At 34.3% G+C, this 18,503-nt stretch overlaps 1 protein-coding gene and 1 long non-coding RNA gene across 2 annotated transcripts; one reads left to right on the top strand and one right to left on the bottom strand.

Moving 5' to 3' along the window:
- The first annotated feature begins 7,463 nt into the window (after window positions 1-7,463).
- Window positions 7,464-12,140, top strand: LOC119066297. Its single transcript, XR_005085729.1, has 3 exons — window positions 7,464-7,615; window positions 11,803-11,806; window positions 12,129-12,140. It is a non-coding gene; the product is annotated as an uncharacterized LOC119066297 (long non-coding RNA).
- A 1,955-nt stretch (window positions 12,141-14,095) lies between these two features.
- Window positions 14,096-17,587, bottom strand: LOC119066296 (caspase-6-like). The gene is made up of 5 exons (XM_037168671.1): window positions 17,357-17,587; window positions 17,245-17,295; window positions 15,259-15,452; window positions 14,496-14,828; window positions 14,096-14,429 (listed from the first exon to the last, which is right to left on the bottom strand). The coding sequence occupies exons 1-5, from the start codon at window positions 17,533-17,535 to the stop codon at window positions 14,236-14,238; spliced, it is 951 nt and encodes a 316-aa protein (XP_037024566.1). The 5' UTR covers window positions 17,536-17,587; the 3' UTR covers window positions 14,096-14,235.
- Between the last annotated feature and the right edge of the window lie 916 nt (window positions 17,588-18,503).

Here is an 18,503-nt window from a genome sequence, read left to right as displayed (position 1 = left end):
TGTTCCTTTGTATAGCATTCCCACGAATGTATTATGTGATGTCACGAGCAAATTCCACCAAAAGTCTCACTTCACTGTTACTCTATCCGTTACACAACCACTTTGAATGTCAATAGAATACCAACCACTGGACTTTTCGGACACCAAAACTGCATGGGCTTTGAATTGACCACAGGATCACTGTCCCGGGTGCATCAGTTACTGCATTTCCGTAAACCAACGACTTGGTGTGAGTTTCGCTTCAACTCTTTCGATTGTTTGATGCCAGTGAAATTGCACCAATTCCGATTCACTGTTCATCCAATCCACGGTCCAATTGTTTTGAATTGTTCAAGTCTGACTGAACCACCAACCTGGATTTTTTGACTGCCTCACCGGAACGATGCAAATGAACCACTAAACCCCAAGCCACTGTATTTAAGTAAACGACTGGTTGTATGTTCAACTATTTGATTTCTGTGAACCAACGCCTGGTTTTTGAGCTTTCGTTTTCATTTTTTACACATCACGACTGAAGACTCGTTCAATATGGTGTTGGCGTTTCAAGGTCTCGTCAGATTCGTCCATCACCCGATTAGCCATCACAGAACTTCGTACGATTTCAGAGAAAATTGACACATCAATCGAAACTTTAGAGCTTTTCTACTGCTGTTGATACTTAACGATACCGATTCACCAACGGTTTCCTTTATGAGTTATCATGAAGCACTTCTATATGGATTGACTTTTCTTTCGACGCTTGAATGACCACACACAAATAAATTCACTGATTTCACTGACTCGGAGTATTTGCACCAAAGGATTACTTCCTTTTGTTTTTTCAGGCTGCGCCACTTGTTAGGAATTCTACGTTCTATACATTGGAAACACTCAGAATTGGGGATGTTGTCCCCGTGAATTCACTTTATTGATCGACTGTACAATTGTAACCCCGGTTTTTTCTCGATATATTTTTCTCTTCTCCTTTGTCCGTGTACACTTTGATGTCATTCATTTCAATGGCCGTCTAGATCCGGGCTTCAACGAGTGATTGTGAGATACAATTCTCAACAACAGCGTTGGAATTTTCGCAGATAGGTTCAAATTCCGAAGCAAAGTGCATTTGTGCAAGAGAACAGTTTGTAAGTTGTCTACATTTGTATACTTTATCTGTTCAATTTCTGAGTATGCTAAAGTCATGCATACCTTATCGTTTTTGCAATTGAACATAGAAAAATTTATTCGAACTTTTCCGTGGGAACTATATCATGAAAAAATTGACATATTTGTTTATCAATAAATGTAATTGAACATGAACGGAGTGCATACACCGTAAGAGATTCGATATCTTGATGTGTATACATTCTCGTGCGAATGGATTCTTGGCATTATGTTCATATCGAAGAAGCTAACATAGAAAATTTAGAACTCTCGTCTACATGATGAACGAACAGTATCATCCAAATCGTAACAATGTCTGCTTTTTATGTCTTTCATTTTTTCACTTACATAAATATCTTGCCTTTAGGGACGGGCAAAGAGTACTGTTGGGCACACTCTTCGTGATACTTAAAGTTGAAAAAACAACCGCTTTTAAATTAGATTTTTTTAAAAGAAAATATTTACCAAATGGATTGAGTATGCGAAATTCTCAGAAAAAGAGAAATGACTGACCCTATTTGATGATAGAACCGTTTTCGAAGGAAACAGAGTAATTTAATTTCCTTAGACCATTTTACGTTAATGACAATATACATAATGAAAGATGACAATACTCGAAAAAGACCTTTTTTCATTCTGCGATATTTTTCGGATATCTATTTCAAATTTTTGCAAATTTTTGTCTAAGCAAAATCTGCACTCACCTGAAAATACTTAGCAATATTCATGCGACCCTCTGTCCTTCTTAGTCCTACACGTTCCACACGTTTCATACGTTAAAATGCTTTCCTTTATAAGAAACAACTGATCCAATGTGCACAAAGTGTAACATAACATGTTGTAAGAAGTGGAACTGTTGGCATTTAAGAAAGATAATCAAATACATGATCCTTCTTGCTAACAATTTTGAGGTGAGTTTACCAAGTAAAAAAGCACCCTCATAAAATGAGATATAAAAGTCAAACACTGTAAACCCGATGTCAAAAGGCGGATAGGGCGCTGAAAGGCAACAGGCGCAAGATTTAATGAAATGAGGCGATAGGAGTTTTAACTAAATAAATGAAAAGCGCAATCGTGCTTGCGCGATTTCATCATTTTATGATAACCCGGACGTAACAATAGTGAAAGGCACGAACAGGCAGATATAATGGTACCAGCTGGCAGGTAACAGATACCAGTTTTAATCCAAAATGCATCACAAAAGAGGCGTTTATAGAACCTGCAGAGAAATGTTTGGAAAGCGTTAAGCACCTCCAAATACAGTCAAACAGATGGCCCTGTCTGTGTATTACCCAAAGAAGTTAAATAACTGATAGAAGGAGGATATCGAACCAAAATCCCAATCAGCGTATATCAGGGCCTACTTTTTGGAAACTAGTTTCTTGAAATTTCTTGAATTTCTCGAAGTTTCTCGAATTTCTTGAATTTTCTGGAATTTCTTGAAATTTCTTGAGTTCGAGAAATTCAAGAAACTTTGAGAAATTCAAGAAATATTTCTCGAAATTTCTTGAATTTCTCGAAGTTTCTTGAATTTCTCAAAGTTTCTTGAATTTCTCGATTTTCTCTAAAAGCTTCTAAAAAGTAGGCCCTGGCGTATATCCAAACTAGTGCCTATCGACACGCACGGAACAGCAGTTGGTTTCCGACAATTGACACTGACGAAACGTACAAAACTGGAAGACCCATGTAATTTAAGATTATAATGTTAACATAATGGCTCTGTGTTGCAGTATAATACTAACGAGCTTTGCTGTGAAATAATGCAAATTAATAGCAGATTACATCCTTGTTTGGAACCTTGTGTGGTTGCATCCCTCGCCTTAGACTTAACCCGAAAACACTATACTTGGCAAAATAAAAAGTTCCAAACAATTACGTAAGTTATTTTCCTCGCTAAGCACTGGGAAATGAATTTTAACGCTCGTGTCAATGAAGTAGACGCATTTCCCAAAGGCTTCGTAAGTAAACGTCTTCGAAACCAAGTGTCCCAGAAGTTGACAGTTCCACGACGTGGCCTATGTGCAATCTAAACTCTTCGATTAACTACTTATCGAACCGGAATGAAATGCTTAATCGAATAAAACAATTTTGGAAAGAGAATTTTTGATGCGATTAGGTGCGAAGTCTGATGTAATTATTATTTACAGAAACGAAAAGTCTCGTCATTTGAAAGTATAAATGTGAACATGATAATACGAATGTATATATATAATGACAAAAGCTTAAATTTTACAAGCATGCACACACGGATTCTCAGTTTGTATATGTATTATAAACCATTATACGATTAAAGTACGTTGTTTTGGAAGCTTCTATAAAATTTGTACATATTAGACAGGAATTAAATGTTTATTGGCCGGATTAACTCAGGTTGTACTTTATGTTAAATCGCTCAACGTGTATTAGCGAAGGTATGTTGCGAATAGATAACATAAAATGTGCTATAATCAACTGGTTCTTTTGTGTACTTTCCATAATTAAATTTGTTTAAAGAGCTTTAAGTAGAATGAATTATTTATAAATGTAAAAGGCAAGAACATTTCACAAAAAAAATGGTTCAACAGTCTTCAGCAGTCTTAAACCAGTCTAATCTATAGGTTCACTTACTCAATTCGCTGTTTACAAACGTGAAAAATCGACCAACACAAATAAAAAGCAGGAGCAGATGATTCTCTTTTGTTGATTATTTTCTTTGTGATCTGATCTAAAAGTGATGTCATCGAGTATAGTATAATTAACATTGTTCATTTCAATTATCCATATTATTCTCGTAATAACTAAAGCTTTTGCTTTCCGAATATTTTATAATTGAATCTAGCTAATTACCGGCATAAAATGTATCGTTCTCTGCGTATTTGATTTTGTCTATATGGATCGATCGCAACCTACACTCTGGTGGATAAACCTATTTCCGAAAATGACAAAATGAAACAACTGTTTAAACTGAATGCTTTTATTTGTTCAATGCAATTCCATTTAATGTCTGCCAAATCTAGAATAATTAAATTAAAATTTACTTTATATCGGGGGAGCGGGAGAGAAGCGAGAGCGAAAAAAAATTAATTATTTTACGAGATTAATCAATTTGGATAATTTGCTAGTGGCACTACGTACATATGGATGGATACAAGCCATGTTTGAAAATCATAGAAAATGGTAAAATCTGTTATGTACTACAATAGCATCAGCGCACATTATTTAAGCATCGTAATTTCCTGTATACGGACGGGTGAGGATGTTGTAAAATAATTTTGTGGAAAACTAAATTTTCAATTATCCCTACATGCGAGAAGGTGTACCGTCATTAATGAAAATAAAAACTACGAGTTGAAATACTACACCTGTTAAAAGTAGACAGCTGTTCTAGCGGATAATAATAATGATGAGATCAATACAATATGTTCGCGCAATTTGAACGGATTTACAAGCTAACAGCGGTATATCGCTACCAATAATTTTTACCATTCATGTTAGAGGTTAACCATCTCCATCGTTATTCACTTCAGCATTTCTGATCTGACGTTAAACTTCTTCTTCTTTTTTTTCTCAACCGAATCACACAGAAAATTTTCTCTTCCACTTTGCACACTTCAAATCAGTAAGAATTCATTCATCTTAGTCATTCATTTCATTCCATCAGCAATCAATCGCTTAAGTTATTTGAATTCAAAGTGTTCGGAATGCATCTCATCTTTGGAGGTTGTAAAATGAGATTGAAAGTCGCACATCATGTTATGTATGGATATAGTATACATCCATGCAACACACGTATATACTTCGATTATATGCTATGCGAATACCTATTTGGAAATCATACGGCTCTCGGGTGTTATATTAAAACCACCTTAGAAAACCCCTTTTATCCGTCATTGCACAAATTACATTTTCCATCATCATGTGGATGGATGTATGAATGCATGCGAGGTACACATCAAAGGGATGTATGTACGGTATAGGAATCTATCGATTCAGTACAATGTATGTAAATTTCTGTACGTGTGTGTTGTGAACATGTTTATCGAAATTACATTAGGAAAATATTATTACAAGGTATATTATGGGAAATACGGGTAATATTGTGTGTTGTGAAAAGTCTGTTACTGCATCTACTGCATATTCATATATTTGAGTAGACTTCCTTTTTTTTGAAACTTCTTCTACACAAATATACGGCGGGCTGTGTACATTGTACATCCGCATATATATAGATGGGTATATTGTATAACTTAAAAATTATGGGTTAAAAGAAATGGCAAAAACATTTTCCAAAGGAATTTAGATAATGTATGAGTTGTATGTTGATGATGATGATGATAATAATATATATATCTAAATAACACAAAAAAAGATATTTCATTTATGGGTTGAGGGAGTTTTCCACACAAAGGTGTGTAGGTACACGTTTACGTATTCGTAATAAAGAAATGCGCCCCATTTATTTAGATGTGATTCGTTTGATGTACACATGATATTTAATTTGTCGCTTGTCTTTTACCGTCAAATTTTGGAATTTTGTAAATAACATTTTCAGGGTACACACAGCCGTTTTAATATTGTACAATATATAGACACAGCCAATGGTGTAGTGTGTAGTGTGCACACAGAGGAGACGTCGCTATAAATGAATGATTGCTGAGACAATTTAAATTTCGTTTGGAATTCTAGGGTTGACGAAAGGATATTTTTGTGTTTTGAAGTTAAAATGTCTTCGAAATCTATTACGTTCATCTGTCACTCGACTAGATATCAAAAGAAAATTCGCTAAAGGAATTTATTTTTTTTCTACATTTTCTTTATGCCGCATAACAAAAGGTCAAATTCTTATCCACTATATTATGTTAGTAAGTCACAGCAGATAGAACGAACAATGAATTTCTTTTTATATTGTTCAGGAATATATACCCACCCAAGTTATTATTATTATATATATACATTGGCTAACATGGTCGTGTCTCGAGTGAAAGAATAGGTATCTAAGAAGGTTAATGCTGCCATGGGATCTACTCTAAGCAAATTTAATTGATTACAAAAAGTGAAAAAATAAACCAGAAGACAAAACCTAAGATTAACAGATTCAATTTTATGATTACAGTCTTAACCTTTGAATAACGGCTAGTCATCCGTTATTGATAAAGCGATGAACAACACCACTTAAGAAGGGCTAGTGTTGTCTATTGATGAGATGAAAGATTTTTGTGCTGTATGATTTACCTTATTTACCTTTCTAGGGAAGAAATACGGTCCTTTATCCTTTTCCGCACTCGTGAGATAAAACCCATTACAATATAAGGAAAATAATTACGAGACAGCCAATTACTTCCCTACCTAATATTCCTCCCCTCAAAAGACAAGTGAAAATTGTGTTTTGTTGACGATATGTCAAAAGACATTCTAGTAAGAATAGTGCAGCACTTGGAGAGAAAATAGAACTTTTCCCACACGAACTGTCAGTTTGTTTATATTTTCAAAAATGGTTTGGTGAATTGATTTTTTTTTCGTGGAGATGGTAAATAACACTTTGTACATATGAAAACCGTTGTGTTCACATCTGGTAGAAATAGTAAATTCCATTGCTCTTGTTGGAATTTCCTGTTTTCTCCCAAGCAAATAACTATTTATTGTTTACTTTAAACGAAAGAAGTAACAGATTTGTTGAAAATATGGGGAAAATATTGCAAAATTGTCATCTGTGAAGTTCTAGAGAGACTTACTTTCGTTTAAATTCAGAATGTTTGCCGAAAAAGCAGTAGAATTGCGTACGTGTGGCAGAATTTGATTTGAAGATTTTGAGTGAACTCTTATTGAGATTAAGAATCATTCTCTTAGGATCGTCTAGGAATTAAAAAAAGACAGACGCTATTTGCAGTTTCTGTAAATAGTTCGTCATGGAAACTTATAGCAGGAACTGTGAATTGTCTCCATGAACCACTATTTGCAGGAACTGCGAATAGTCTTCATGAACCACTATTTGCCTGAACTGCAAATAGCATTTGCGTTAAAAAAGTTATTCCATAGTTTCTTCACTCTCTTGAATATAATCGAATGAGACCATAAAAAGAAGATTTCAGAGGGAGACTCAAATGGTTTTTGGATTGTAAATCTTTATTCGACAATGTATGTCTTAGATTTAGCTGGTGCGTTTGCCTTTACAATCATATTTTTAAATTTAAGAGTTTCAAACTATTCAGAAACTTGCAAATTGTAGTTCAATTATTGCATAAGTTCCTTCTTTCGTTTAATGAGTCCGCTAGCGTTTGAAACAAAATCTATCACTTCATTATTTCTATCATTCATTCAGCCATATACAAGACGTCGTTAACAGGCCCGTAGCTACGGGGGGCTAGTGGGGGCTGAGCCCCTTCTGGAATTTCCAAAAAACCTGTTTTTTTTTAATTTTTCCCATACAAAATTTTTTTAACGTCGTTCAGCCCCCTCTGGGATGTCTGAGAAATGGTTTCTAGCTACGGGCCTGGTCGTTAAACACAGGTTATCGCTTATTTTGGCGATGATTTTGTTTAGAGACCACTATACATTTCTGAAAAGTTACAATCAGTTGCAACTATTTCGAAGATTCGTTTCTAAAGCAATGGTCACGTCACATATATAACAGTGCTTCAGAGTCGACCCTATTAATCAATAAGTTACAGTCTCAATCGGGCAAATCTGGTATGAAAGAAAACTTTATCGCACATAGTGTTGACATAGTTTTGTCGGCTTGGTTAAATAATGCCCTAAAGTCAAGCTAAACTCGAGAAAACAACTGAGTTTTAAATACAGTTTGATAAAGCAAGGAGTCAATATTCACGTTGTTGTTCATATAAACATAAATAAATTTACGAGGACTTATTTGTATGTCTACCAATGTACACATCGTATGTTAAATGAATAAATAATTGAGTCGAAATTGTCCGGTCTTGCAACTCTTACTCTTTAAAATTCAAATTATCTTTATAGAAATTGGCCATTTCCCGCAACTTCAAAACTTTACTATTTTTCGTAAGTCACGGGACAATGTCTGGTTCCAAGCCAAGCTCAATGAATTAATAGTCTTAATTCACAGTTCAAATTGAATTTTGTCGTGAATAATTTTTCGGCTCAAAGAACAGCAAATCTATAACGTCTATCAAATTTTCTATTCTCAATTTACCGAAATGGAAAAAAGAGAAAATTGAATTATAAATAATTTATGAAGTACCTCGTAAAAGTGCTTAATAAGCTCGCTTTTTCCATACACCCAATTGTACAAACTCTCATCTGTGACTATAATTTTCATTTACAATTCTCAAGTTAACAACTATACAATACTCCACGAATTCTCCTCATTTCAGTTATACATATTTAACTACAAATCTTTTATAATTGCCAAAGTTTGGTGTTCACGATATTCACAGGTACATAAATTTTCAAATACCTTTTTTAATGATTTTATTACATCGCACCGACCCATACAGCTAACCGCTGATAAAAATCATTACACGAAAACATAAAAAAGATCTTGTTAAACTGCTTCTTCACAAAAGAGAATCGTCGCCGGGGAGGAAAAGTTAAGAAATAAAATGTGTCCACAAAAGAAGTAGAAGGCACACACAAAAAAAAGTCGCAAGAACGAACATAAAAGATAAAAAACAACCCCTTTTTTGAATAAGAAAATTCTTATGAACTGAACAGTTTGTTATAAATATAAAGTAACACTGCACTCTTTTACACCCTTCGCATTATTGAATTATCTATTATCCTCTTCCACACAGCAATTTGGTATAATATAATGATATATATATGTTCGTCGTAATATATGGTGCTGTTCGATTTGATATAAGTTGAAGTCATACACCTATACTCGATTTGGCTGTAAGGGAATTAGTATATCCAAAGTTGAGTATTTGGTATTTTGTTACAAATAAAAGATGTCGAAATTTATGCTCAGAAAAAAAAACGAATATAACTTCAACGCTTCAAGTTTAACTTGCAATATTAGCAGTCAAATGGTATCATACGGATGGTATAAATATATACTTATATAAAATAATTGCACATACCCAGGTATAAAGATGGTGTCGCATATAGATTAGATCAGTCATCTCAGTATGGTGAACTTCTAGACAATCGTTAAATAGACTAGACTAGACGCAGAGAAGTCGTTTTTCTGTTCAAGTCATTTTTCGTTATTCATAAAAATCGAAATTAAAAGTAGAGTTTGGCGTTATGGATAATCAGTTTGGTTTGGCTTTTGTTAAAAGTAATTACAAAAAAAAAGTTTTCTCGATTTTGCGATAGAAATTATTTGCGCTGAGTAGGTTACAGTACATGCTGCGAAAATGATTCATTACATGATGGAACAATTTTGAGATAATAGCAACCTCACAAGTGTGTTGTTGAGCAACAAGCTTCGGTAACTGTTAGTTGAGATAAGTGTAGAGTTTACATATCCGAGCCGAAGGCGAGTTATGAAACTACACTTGTCGAAACTAACAGTTACCGAAGCAGTTGCTCAACAACACACGAGTGAGGTTGCGAGTATCTCGAAATCGTTTCCGAATTAAGGAGTCATGCCAGCAGCATGCACTGTATTCTATTTTATTGCTTGCACATACGAAAATAAATTCTTACATATCAATTTCTTAACGCAGAATAAAAACTTCTGTTAATATATCCGTAGACAAAACCAACAAAACAAAACATTTGCAAAAAAATCTATATATCGCCTAAATCGGCTAATATCGGCGCGAAAATAGAGTTTACCTGTCTATTATATAGTTAATACTTTATAGTGTAACGCAAATATCCCTCATGTAACCGATCATTTTCACAGGGGCCAATTTGATATGTAAGAATTAATTTTCGCATGGGGCAAGCAATAAAACAGTTTTGTTTGCTCGATCTTTTCGAATGCGTATATATTACTAGACTACACTGTGGATGTTTTGATTCTTTCCTTCTGTTGTTTTATCAACAATTTTCAATATGAAAATCTGATGGAAAACATTGAAAAACGGTTGTTGATACATTAAATCCAAAAATTGTTGAAAGTTTGATTAAAGATTGGCAATCAAATACAAAGAAGCGAACCCACATATATACAGTACATACCACACACCATTCAAGCAACAATATAATAATACAGAAAATTCAACCGAGTTGATGAATAACTTCACAAAATTTCATTTTAACTTTTCTCATTTTTCTATCATCGCCGTGGTTGTGTAATGTGTAATGTATGAAAGATATACTCAGCTCATGAACCAACAAGAAAGGAAGCAGAAGAGCAAAAAAAAACAGGAAAATACAAAAAAGTTTGAATTACATAAATATGTATAAATACTTGTGTAAGGTATATTCCCCTAATGTATAACATCTGAAATAAGAAGATAGTTTTTCGGATAGTTCTTACGTATTTTGACCACGATTCGATTCAATAGATACAAAAGCTAAGAATTTTTCTTATTGCTCATCTCAGTATATTTTCGTTTTTGTAAAGGAAAATTTCTGCTGTACACAATCTTCTCTATATCCATTATGTATTTTATTGATAAAAGTTGTGTGTGTTTACTTCGTCAGCAAAACGACCGTCGTCCAGCTTATTAATTCTACTTTATTTTAAATTAGAATTTGTCGTTGTTGCCCAATGATGGTTCACAATAAATAGGGTTATTGTTCGGTTTTGTAGTGTGTCGTAAGTGACATTTTATGTTCTAATTTTATTAAATCTTATGATGAATTCTCCTTTTGTTGGTGATACGTTCGAACGATGGATCATTGTTGCTGGATTTAAGTTTGGGAAATATGTTGTAAAAAGCGAGAAATGACACAATGAATGAACTTCACAGCGATAAAATTTTTGATTTCTGTACAGTGTCTTGTTCTCTCGGTCGTATTGTTGTTTTATTGGTCTAGATCGTGTGTAAAACATTGACATATCTTTCAGACATAACTGACGAGAATATAAAGTATATTTGAATAATGGTCACCGTTCCAGATAAGATAGTCGCCGTGCTGAATTGGATTATTTGAAGCTTTCTAACACAGAGGAGCCGACTTTTTATCAGCCCGTATGGGGCAAAATTTTGGTAAACAAAAGAAATACGTTAAAAAGGTTTAGGGCAACGTATATGGAGACCGGAAGTCGTACGTGGCATCAGCCACATACGCCGTACAGATGTCGGCGCCCCTGTACTAACATGATGATCGAATTTTTGGCAGGTGAAGTTGTTCTGATTGAAGAAAATATATTTTTTTGATTTTTTTTTAATTTTCTGTTTTTTGCTAAAAGCTGACGGCCACTGGGGGTGAGTAGGTTGATGTAGTAAGACAAGGTAAGACAGGGGGTGGGTGGGTATCGAAAAATTGGTGAAAATAGCTGACGGGATTTATGGACGATCCCTAAGATTAAATTTTTTAGCTTTCCATCTTAAGAGCCTAGGCTGCCTCGATATATATCACTTAACATTACATTTGTTTCTGTCTGAAGCTCACGAATGAGAAAGTATTACAGGGCTGCCACAAAAGCCTCCTATTTTAGGATTTTTGGAGACTGAATTAAAGAAGGACTTAATCAGTTTTTTGGTTGGCAATGACTGACTTAAGGAGGAGTTTAGGAGATTCTTGTTTAGTTTTGGAAATGTCTGGCACTCGTCAACAGCAATTATTTTATTATTATTTTGTTAGAAGAGTTAAGTTAATTATGAATTATTCGTGAAATAATTGGTCAAACGCCGATTCATTAAAATATGCAATGTCGCAAGCCTACAAAGTTCTAAGAATCTACCGTCCCGTATTTTTATTGTAGAATCTGGAAATTAGAAAAAATCCACCACCTATAACAAACTAAGCTTTTTACCACTTTCGCTTTTGATTCTCGTGCTGCAATTATTGAACTAAAAGTACGAAATGATCCTTGAAAATCGTGTAGAGTTAAACTAAAGGTTTCGACTAATATTAAAATCTTTGCGAAGTTGCGAACGGAGAACAGTGTACTGTCCGACTGTACCAAGTTGAATCGAATAAATTAAAGTAGAGATTTAATTGAATTTTCGTTAAATTTTGTTCATTCATAATTCTAAAAAATCTTAACTGAACTCTGTTGCATGATTTCTAGACAAGATAAAATAGAAAACGTATTATCCATCAATCTAGATATTTTTCACCATTTATGTAACTTTATAACATCTGTTCGACGCGATAGCTCGTTTAATACATAGATAAGTAGCACAAAAGACAAAAAAAAAAATCATCAAAATTGACGATGCCATCAACATCATATTCCGATGCCCTGAAAACTTTAAATTTAAAAACTTATACTTTCGTGAAATTGCTATGTCTGTGCTATTATTATCTATATACGAAGCGAATCGTTCAGAGCATCCTTCGTCAAAAATAAAATCATGTGTAAAAATCTTTTGTGAAAAACAAAGCAATTCAAAAATATTTTTCCATCAATTGTTATAAATTCTGTTACGAAAAAAACAAAGAGAAAAAAAAACTGAAAAAAAAAGTTGTAGGTGTAAAAAGTTCAAGAACCTTGTTATTTTCATTTTTCCCATGTGAATGATTTAGGTTTATAATAAACAACTTTGCAGTATCGCCTTTTCGATATGTAGGTACAACATTTTCTGCTATTTTTTTTCACTCGATACCGTAGCACATCGAATAAATATCTATATAAAATAGACGATGCTTTTATCCTTCGGGTCCACTTAAGCATATATATCACAGAAAAAAAAGTAGTAAACAAATTATGATAATCTTTTGGCATGGTGTTGTTCATCGGCGCTGGTATATCACCATACATTTTGGACAATCTTCTCGGAAAGGTGTTATGGCAATCTTAAACCGATATAATTATGTTTTCGACGTGAAAATGGAATTTTGATAAGGGAAATATTTTATATTCTATTTTTAGGGCACTAGATCAGATAATTGGAAGTCCAATTAAATTTCCGAAGACCCATAACTAGACACAAGCTGCTCTAAATTGTAGATTCGATTATAATTTGAGTTTTAAAATCGGCCCTCGACTGGACGGATGACAATATTTTCTTCATGAAAAGCTTTTGCTCAATGCAAATTTGATTGATGATATGAATCATTATCACAACTCCTGATCATTAGTACAAAACGGATGAATGAGGTTGCCTCTGGGAACTACCGAGGTACTGGAGACCTGAATGAACTTATGGTATAATCGTAAGCAATGCTTATGGCTACCGCTTCTAACGAGTTGTTTTACAGGGTTAAAAACCAATAAGAATTTTAGTAAAATCTACTTTTCAACTCAGCATAGACTGCTGCTTTGTTCGATATAATTTGGAGTGCAAGTGTAGTTTCGATGTCGACTACGATGTTCACGACAGTAGAATTTTCTATTATTTGCACTCAGGAAACTTGTTTGGAGGAAGCGTTTACCATACAGCCTCAGATCTAAGCTAATTCATCGAGCAATAACACGTAAATAGTGCGCACTCTTCGTATGTGATTCGCTGGCAGATAGAATTGAGTCAGCACAATTGTTCTCACTTCTCAAAATCGTCAACGAAATGATGGGAAGATTAAGTATACGGTTATCATGTCAAGAATGGAAATCTTGAACAGCAGTGTCCATCGCCACTTGTTCACTATCCATATTTCGTTTTCGTGCAAGAATCAGTCGATAATTTAAAAACTTCAATTGAGCCTAAACAGGAAAATCCGATTGAAAGTTCGTCGAGCAACAATGCATACAAGATACTCCCGGGTGGATGATTCTGAAGCTGAAGACAAAAATAAAAAACGATCGTCTGATAAACGTTCAATGTCTATATGCTCCATACACAACACAGTTTCGGCAATTTAAACGATAATTCGGATTTCTTCTGCTGCCATAAATAAAGTTCTTCATTTTATTTTCATCCCTTAAAGGTTCACAAACGGCTGAGCCCCCATGTAGGATCAGGTTAGGCCGTAGCTTAATGAAACATCCAACTTTTCAACGCAAATATGCTCAATTTTATTTAAAACTTGCTTCATCTACGGTTCGCCTGAAACTGAGTAACAATTCTCGTCTCTCTGTTCATCATGACAAAAGGATATCGAATTAAATGGATAATTGTCACGTACCGACATTCACACTAGATCTTTGAAGCGTACATTGCCCATAGTACTCTTAAACACAGGAACTTGAAGACCCGCTTTAGACAAATTGTTGTTGATCTCAGCAAAAATTGAATGTATTATCGTATCGCCATTGGCCTTATCGATATTGTCACAAAGATTCTGAATAAAAAATGTTCCTTTCTCTGTTCTAAGCGAAACATAGTCTAAAATGTTAGAATAACATCTCTCGAAATAATTTTGAAGAGCCTTTAAATAAACGGTAGACTTACCTACAAAGGTGCTGTAACTGAATATACAGTTACTGTAATCAATGGCATTTGCGGAGCGTACAACGCTTGCGTCCAATTCCACTCGATCGAATTCTCTGTAATTACTTGCGACATCACCTGCGAAATCGACTCCGTGCCTTTTTCCTCCTCGACATGCCACAACTATAAATATTTTCGCTATGCCTTTCAAGTTTTTGTTTTGCATAATTGGATCAATTATGGTTTCTTTAAGCAGGAATTTCTTATCTGCTGCTAAAACAATATCGTTAGCCTCGCCATGTGACATAAAGATACACACAAACAGTTTGAGAGTGGATAAAACGCCGTTCAATACTGAAATGATTTTTTTTTTAAATTTATTATTCTAAACAAGAAGTTTTATATATTTCTCGCTTAAAAAACGCACTTTATCTGACCGCAAACCTCGATATAAAGAAGGCTTTCCGATTCGCGTATAAACATCACTGTTTGCAATATAAATACATACGACAAAACATAAGCTTTATAGTCTAGTGTAAAAGTTTCATAGTTAAACTGTTGATAGATGGCGCGTTTATATACTCACATAATGAGTGTTTTGTTTTTGGTCACATAAAGTGCGTTTAAGCGCTCAACATATAAATCTGTTTATTCTACAAGAACTGTCAGGGTATTTTATGAAGTAACAAATAGGTTCTTGGCGTCGCCTCGAACCATTTACCATTTCTCGAACATAAAATACCATTTACAGTTCTTTTAGTATAAATAACTATTATTTGCTTACACGCATCAATTTCTTGGACAATTTGTTCATGTTTGAGATCTGGCTTCTCGATTGGTTGTATTCCTAACCTTGAAAAGGTAGCCTTCAAACGTTCGACATCATTGGCACTTCCAACGCGAAAACCTTCGGTACCTTTAAATTCTTGGTTGAAAATCGCTACTTTTCCTTTGATTTGCGGTACAACTTGTTCGGCTCTAAAAATATTCAGAAAGGAAGAGTCGCAGCTGAAGACTAGTAGTTGATCAAAAGCTGTTCAATATTTTTTTTTTTTAAATGACTCCTGTCGAATGGTACCGGACCTTTGTGGATCCAAGAACTAATGTATTTCACCGTCATGCAAATCAATACTAACTCTTTGTGCAATTCTCGCTATGTTTTCGTGGGCAATAGGGTGAAGGATGTACTAGGGTTATGGGTACGTACGGGCGTCTGCTACGTTCTCCACTCGTTTTTTATTAAATTAAAAATAAATCAATCAAAATTTTCGGTGGAAGGTAAATGTCTCATTTTGATCAGAGGTCTTCATTTCTTCATTTATTGCCCGATATATTTGCATCTACATTGCAGTTGACACTTCCTTTGAGATGTTTGACACAAATGGTATCGCCAATTTTTTTGTTACGCGCATCACTAAATGTTCCATTGAAAGTTACTTGACTGTTAGTATTACCGTTTAATGTACCACATACAACAGCTGGACCTTCGTTTGTGAAAACTTTGACTCGGTCAGGCACTGGGCTACATTCAATGAATCTTACTGAGTATTGCGTTGCAATGGAATGCTATGTATAACTTACTCGATGCAGACATTGCTACCAATATGTGTTTCTCTTAAAAGAATAATAACGCTCAGTATACTCATCAACTCTAAACTTTTTACTCAAATTGTGCATCAGAAAAATATTGTCTCATCATGATTTGTCAGCAATATTTCATCGAAAATAGTTGAAAATATTGATTAAGTAGATTAGAGATGTGTGGACATGCCGAGGGGTCACACACTTCTTCAAATTTAATCCATTTAATACATTTAATCCAAGAAATACATGGGATTAAATGGATTTAAATCCATTTAATCCCGAGTGCGTCACCCCTCGGGACATGCCCAATTTCTTTGCTCACAGTCCGTATGAAGTACTGGGTGCTGTTAGGATTAATATGCCCTTTGAAACATTATGGACTTAGAAGCAGACGGTAAGGTTAAAGTATTTGGCTATGGTCATAGATGAACCAACTAATTTGACTTTTGCGAAGTATTTGCTTAGATTGTCATTAAATACAACGATGAACGAGAATGTGTGAAGTCAGTCCAGTGGATTACACATCATTAATAGTAAATAACGTAAGGTTCAGGCTTCAGTAATCAGGGATCATTAATTCTTTTAATTATTTTATAGCACCTCGAATATCTCTTAAATCAGTATTCACAATCAGTTGTGTGGATCTGGATAATTACTAGTCCTATATAAAAGCAAGCAAGCAAGCATATGAACAGTATTACTATCGGCGGGTCTGTTACTTCCATCGATCAAAGTATTTTTAATCGGTTGATTTCAAATCTTGTACTTCAATTTTTTAAACATACATTTTACTATATAATGTAACATATTACCCAGAGCTTGTCATTATTTTGGTCGTTGTTACCGATAACAGATGAATTGGCGTATGTGACAGGTTTTAAAAAATTTTACAAGATCTTAAAGTCTTTCGTCAAAAAAAAATCAAGACTAGCTCTAGTCCCCAAACATTGCCCCTTCCGTCTGCTTCGTAGTGAATCAGATAAAAACGGCATATTAAATCTATTAAGTGTCACCATAGTGGTACCATATTTCTTAGTGGGTTTAAATGTAAAATGGACAAAGTTGAAAAGTATTGCGACACAAGCAATAGCAAAGGAAGTAGATAATTTACGATAATCGACCGAATGTAAATAGAGATAACACTTTCCACACAGTATTATGTTATATGGTACGTTTTGATACTTACTCTGCTAATTGGTTACGTGAAGTTCCTGCTCCTACTGTGTCTTCGCGATACCTGATTTAAATATAGTAGAAAATCCGATTATTGGCAGAATTAATAAAATTTTGTAACTTACGCTATTTGACCAACTTCAGTAGATGTCAATGTACCCATTACATCTGATTCAATTGATGGACCAACTTGGACATCGGCATTGCTGTCACAGCCCGTCACAACAGCGTTGCTTTTCGTATTGACGTCCTTATGAACTTTTCCTTTAATTTTAGCTCCGATATGTAGACTTTGTCGAGACATAGTTGACCGTCGTTGTGTACCTAATGCAATGTACGCTGAAACTAATATTTTTTAACAAATTGATATCGGCACGATTACGGAATTAGATTAGATTATGTTTGTTTGAATTTCAAATTTTGAATGATTCATCGTCATTGGAGGTACAACTTATCAAATGTTTTGTTCAGTCCCGTAGTTTGATTCATAGAACCTTGCAAGAGGACCATGGTTCTCATTGGGACGACTAAACAAAAATTTTACTTTCTATTTTCAATTTATTTTATTTTCTTGCCTTGCGGAAGCAGAAGTCAGAACCGCCAAAATTCAGATAACAGAGGATCACAAAATCTTTAAAAGTTTTTACAAATTTACGTCAAAAATTAAAGGTTCTTCAATGATTCCGATGATACCTCAGGCCATATTTCAATGAGTTGTCTGTAACCTTTTCAAAGATTCATTTTATTATCATGTAAATCATGTAAATATATTTGTATGTATCCAAGAAAACATATTAATCTAATCCGAAATTTTCCTCGGTGTAGATGTGTATACGAACCGAAAAGTTACTATGTCACGTTACTGAGAACAAAAAAAAACGTCCATGTTGTACGCTACATCATGTTTTCTATCTGTATATCTACTTTCTCTACCAGATGTCTAAATATGTTTCGTTTCCTCCCAAAGGAAAAATTCAACAATATTTTCAATTTGTTCAATAGGTTCACAGCACGGTGTCTGTTAACGTCACAATATTTATAATTTAATTACAGAAATGTTACTGTTCCAACATTTATAGATATAAGTACAACAAAATCGTAAGGAGTACCCTACAGACAGTACATGATCTGAAGTCTGTCTGTAACAAATATATTATCAACTTTCTATGACTATAATAGCAATACCGAAATAACAGAAATTTAATTATTTTTCTTAAACCGGATAATCACCGAGTCGACAGTTGGTAAAAAGTTTAATTTTTACTGAAAGCA

This window comes from Bradysia coprophila, chromosome IV, assembly GCF_014529535.1.
Source record: "Bradysia coprophila strain Holo2 chromosome IV, BU_Bcop_v1, whole genome shotgun sequence".
Taxonomy (NCBI): Eukaryota; Metazoa; Arthropoda; class Insecta; order Diptera; family Sciaridae; genus Bradysia; species Bradysia coprophila.
The sequence above is the reverse complement of the archived record's forward strand: the minus strand, read 5'-3'. Positions and strand labels throughout refer to the sequence as shown.

Excerpts from the sequence above, each read along its gene's own strand:
- LOC119066296 (XM_037168671.1), bottom strand. The coding sequence starts at position 17,535 with ATGTCTCGACAAAGTCTACATATCGGAGCTAAAATTAAAGGAAAAGTT. Across the intron at positions 17,296-17,356 it reads ACTGAAGTTGGTCAAATAGC|GTATCGCGAAGACACAGTAG; the intron begins GTAAGTTACAAA and ends TATTTAAATCAG. Across the intron at positions 14,829-15,258 it reads TGTCCAAGAAATTGATGCGT|TATTGAACGGCGTTTTATCC; the intron begins GTAAGCAAATAA and ends AAATCATTTCAG.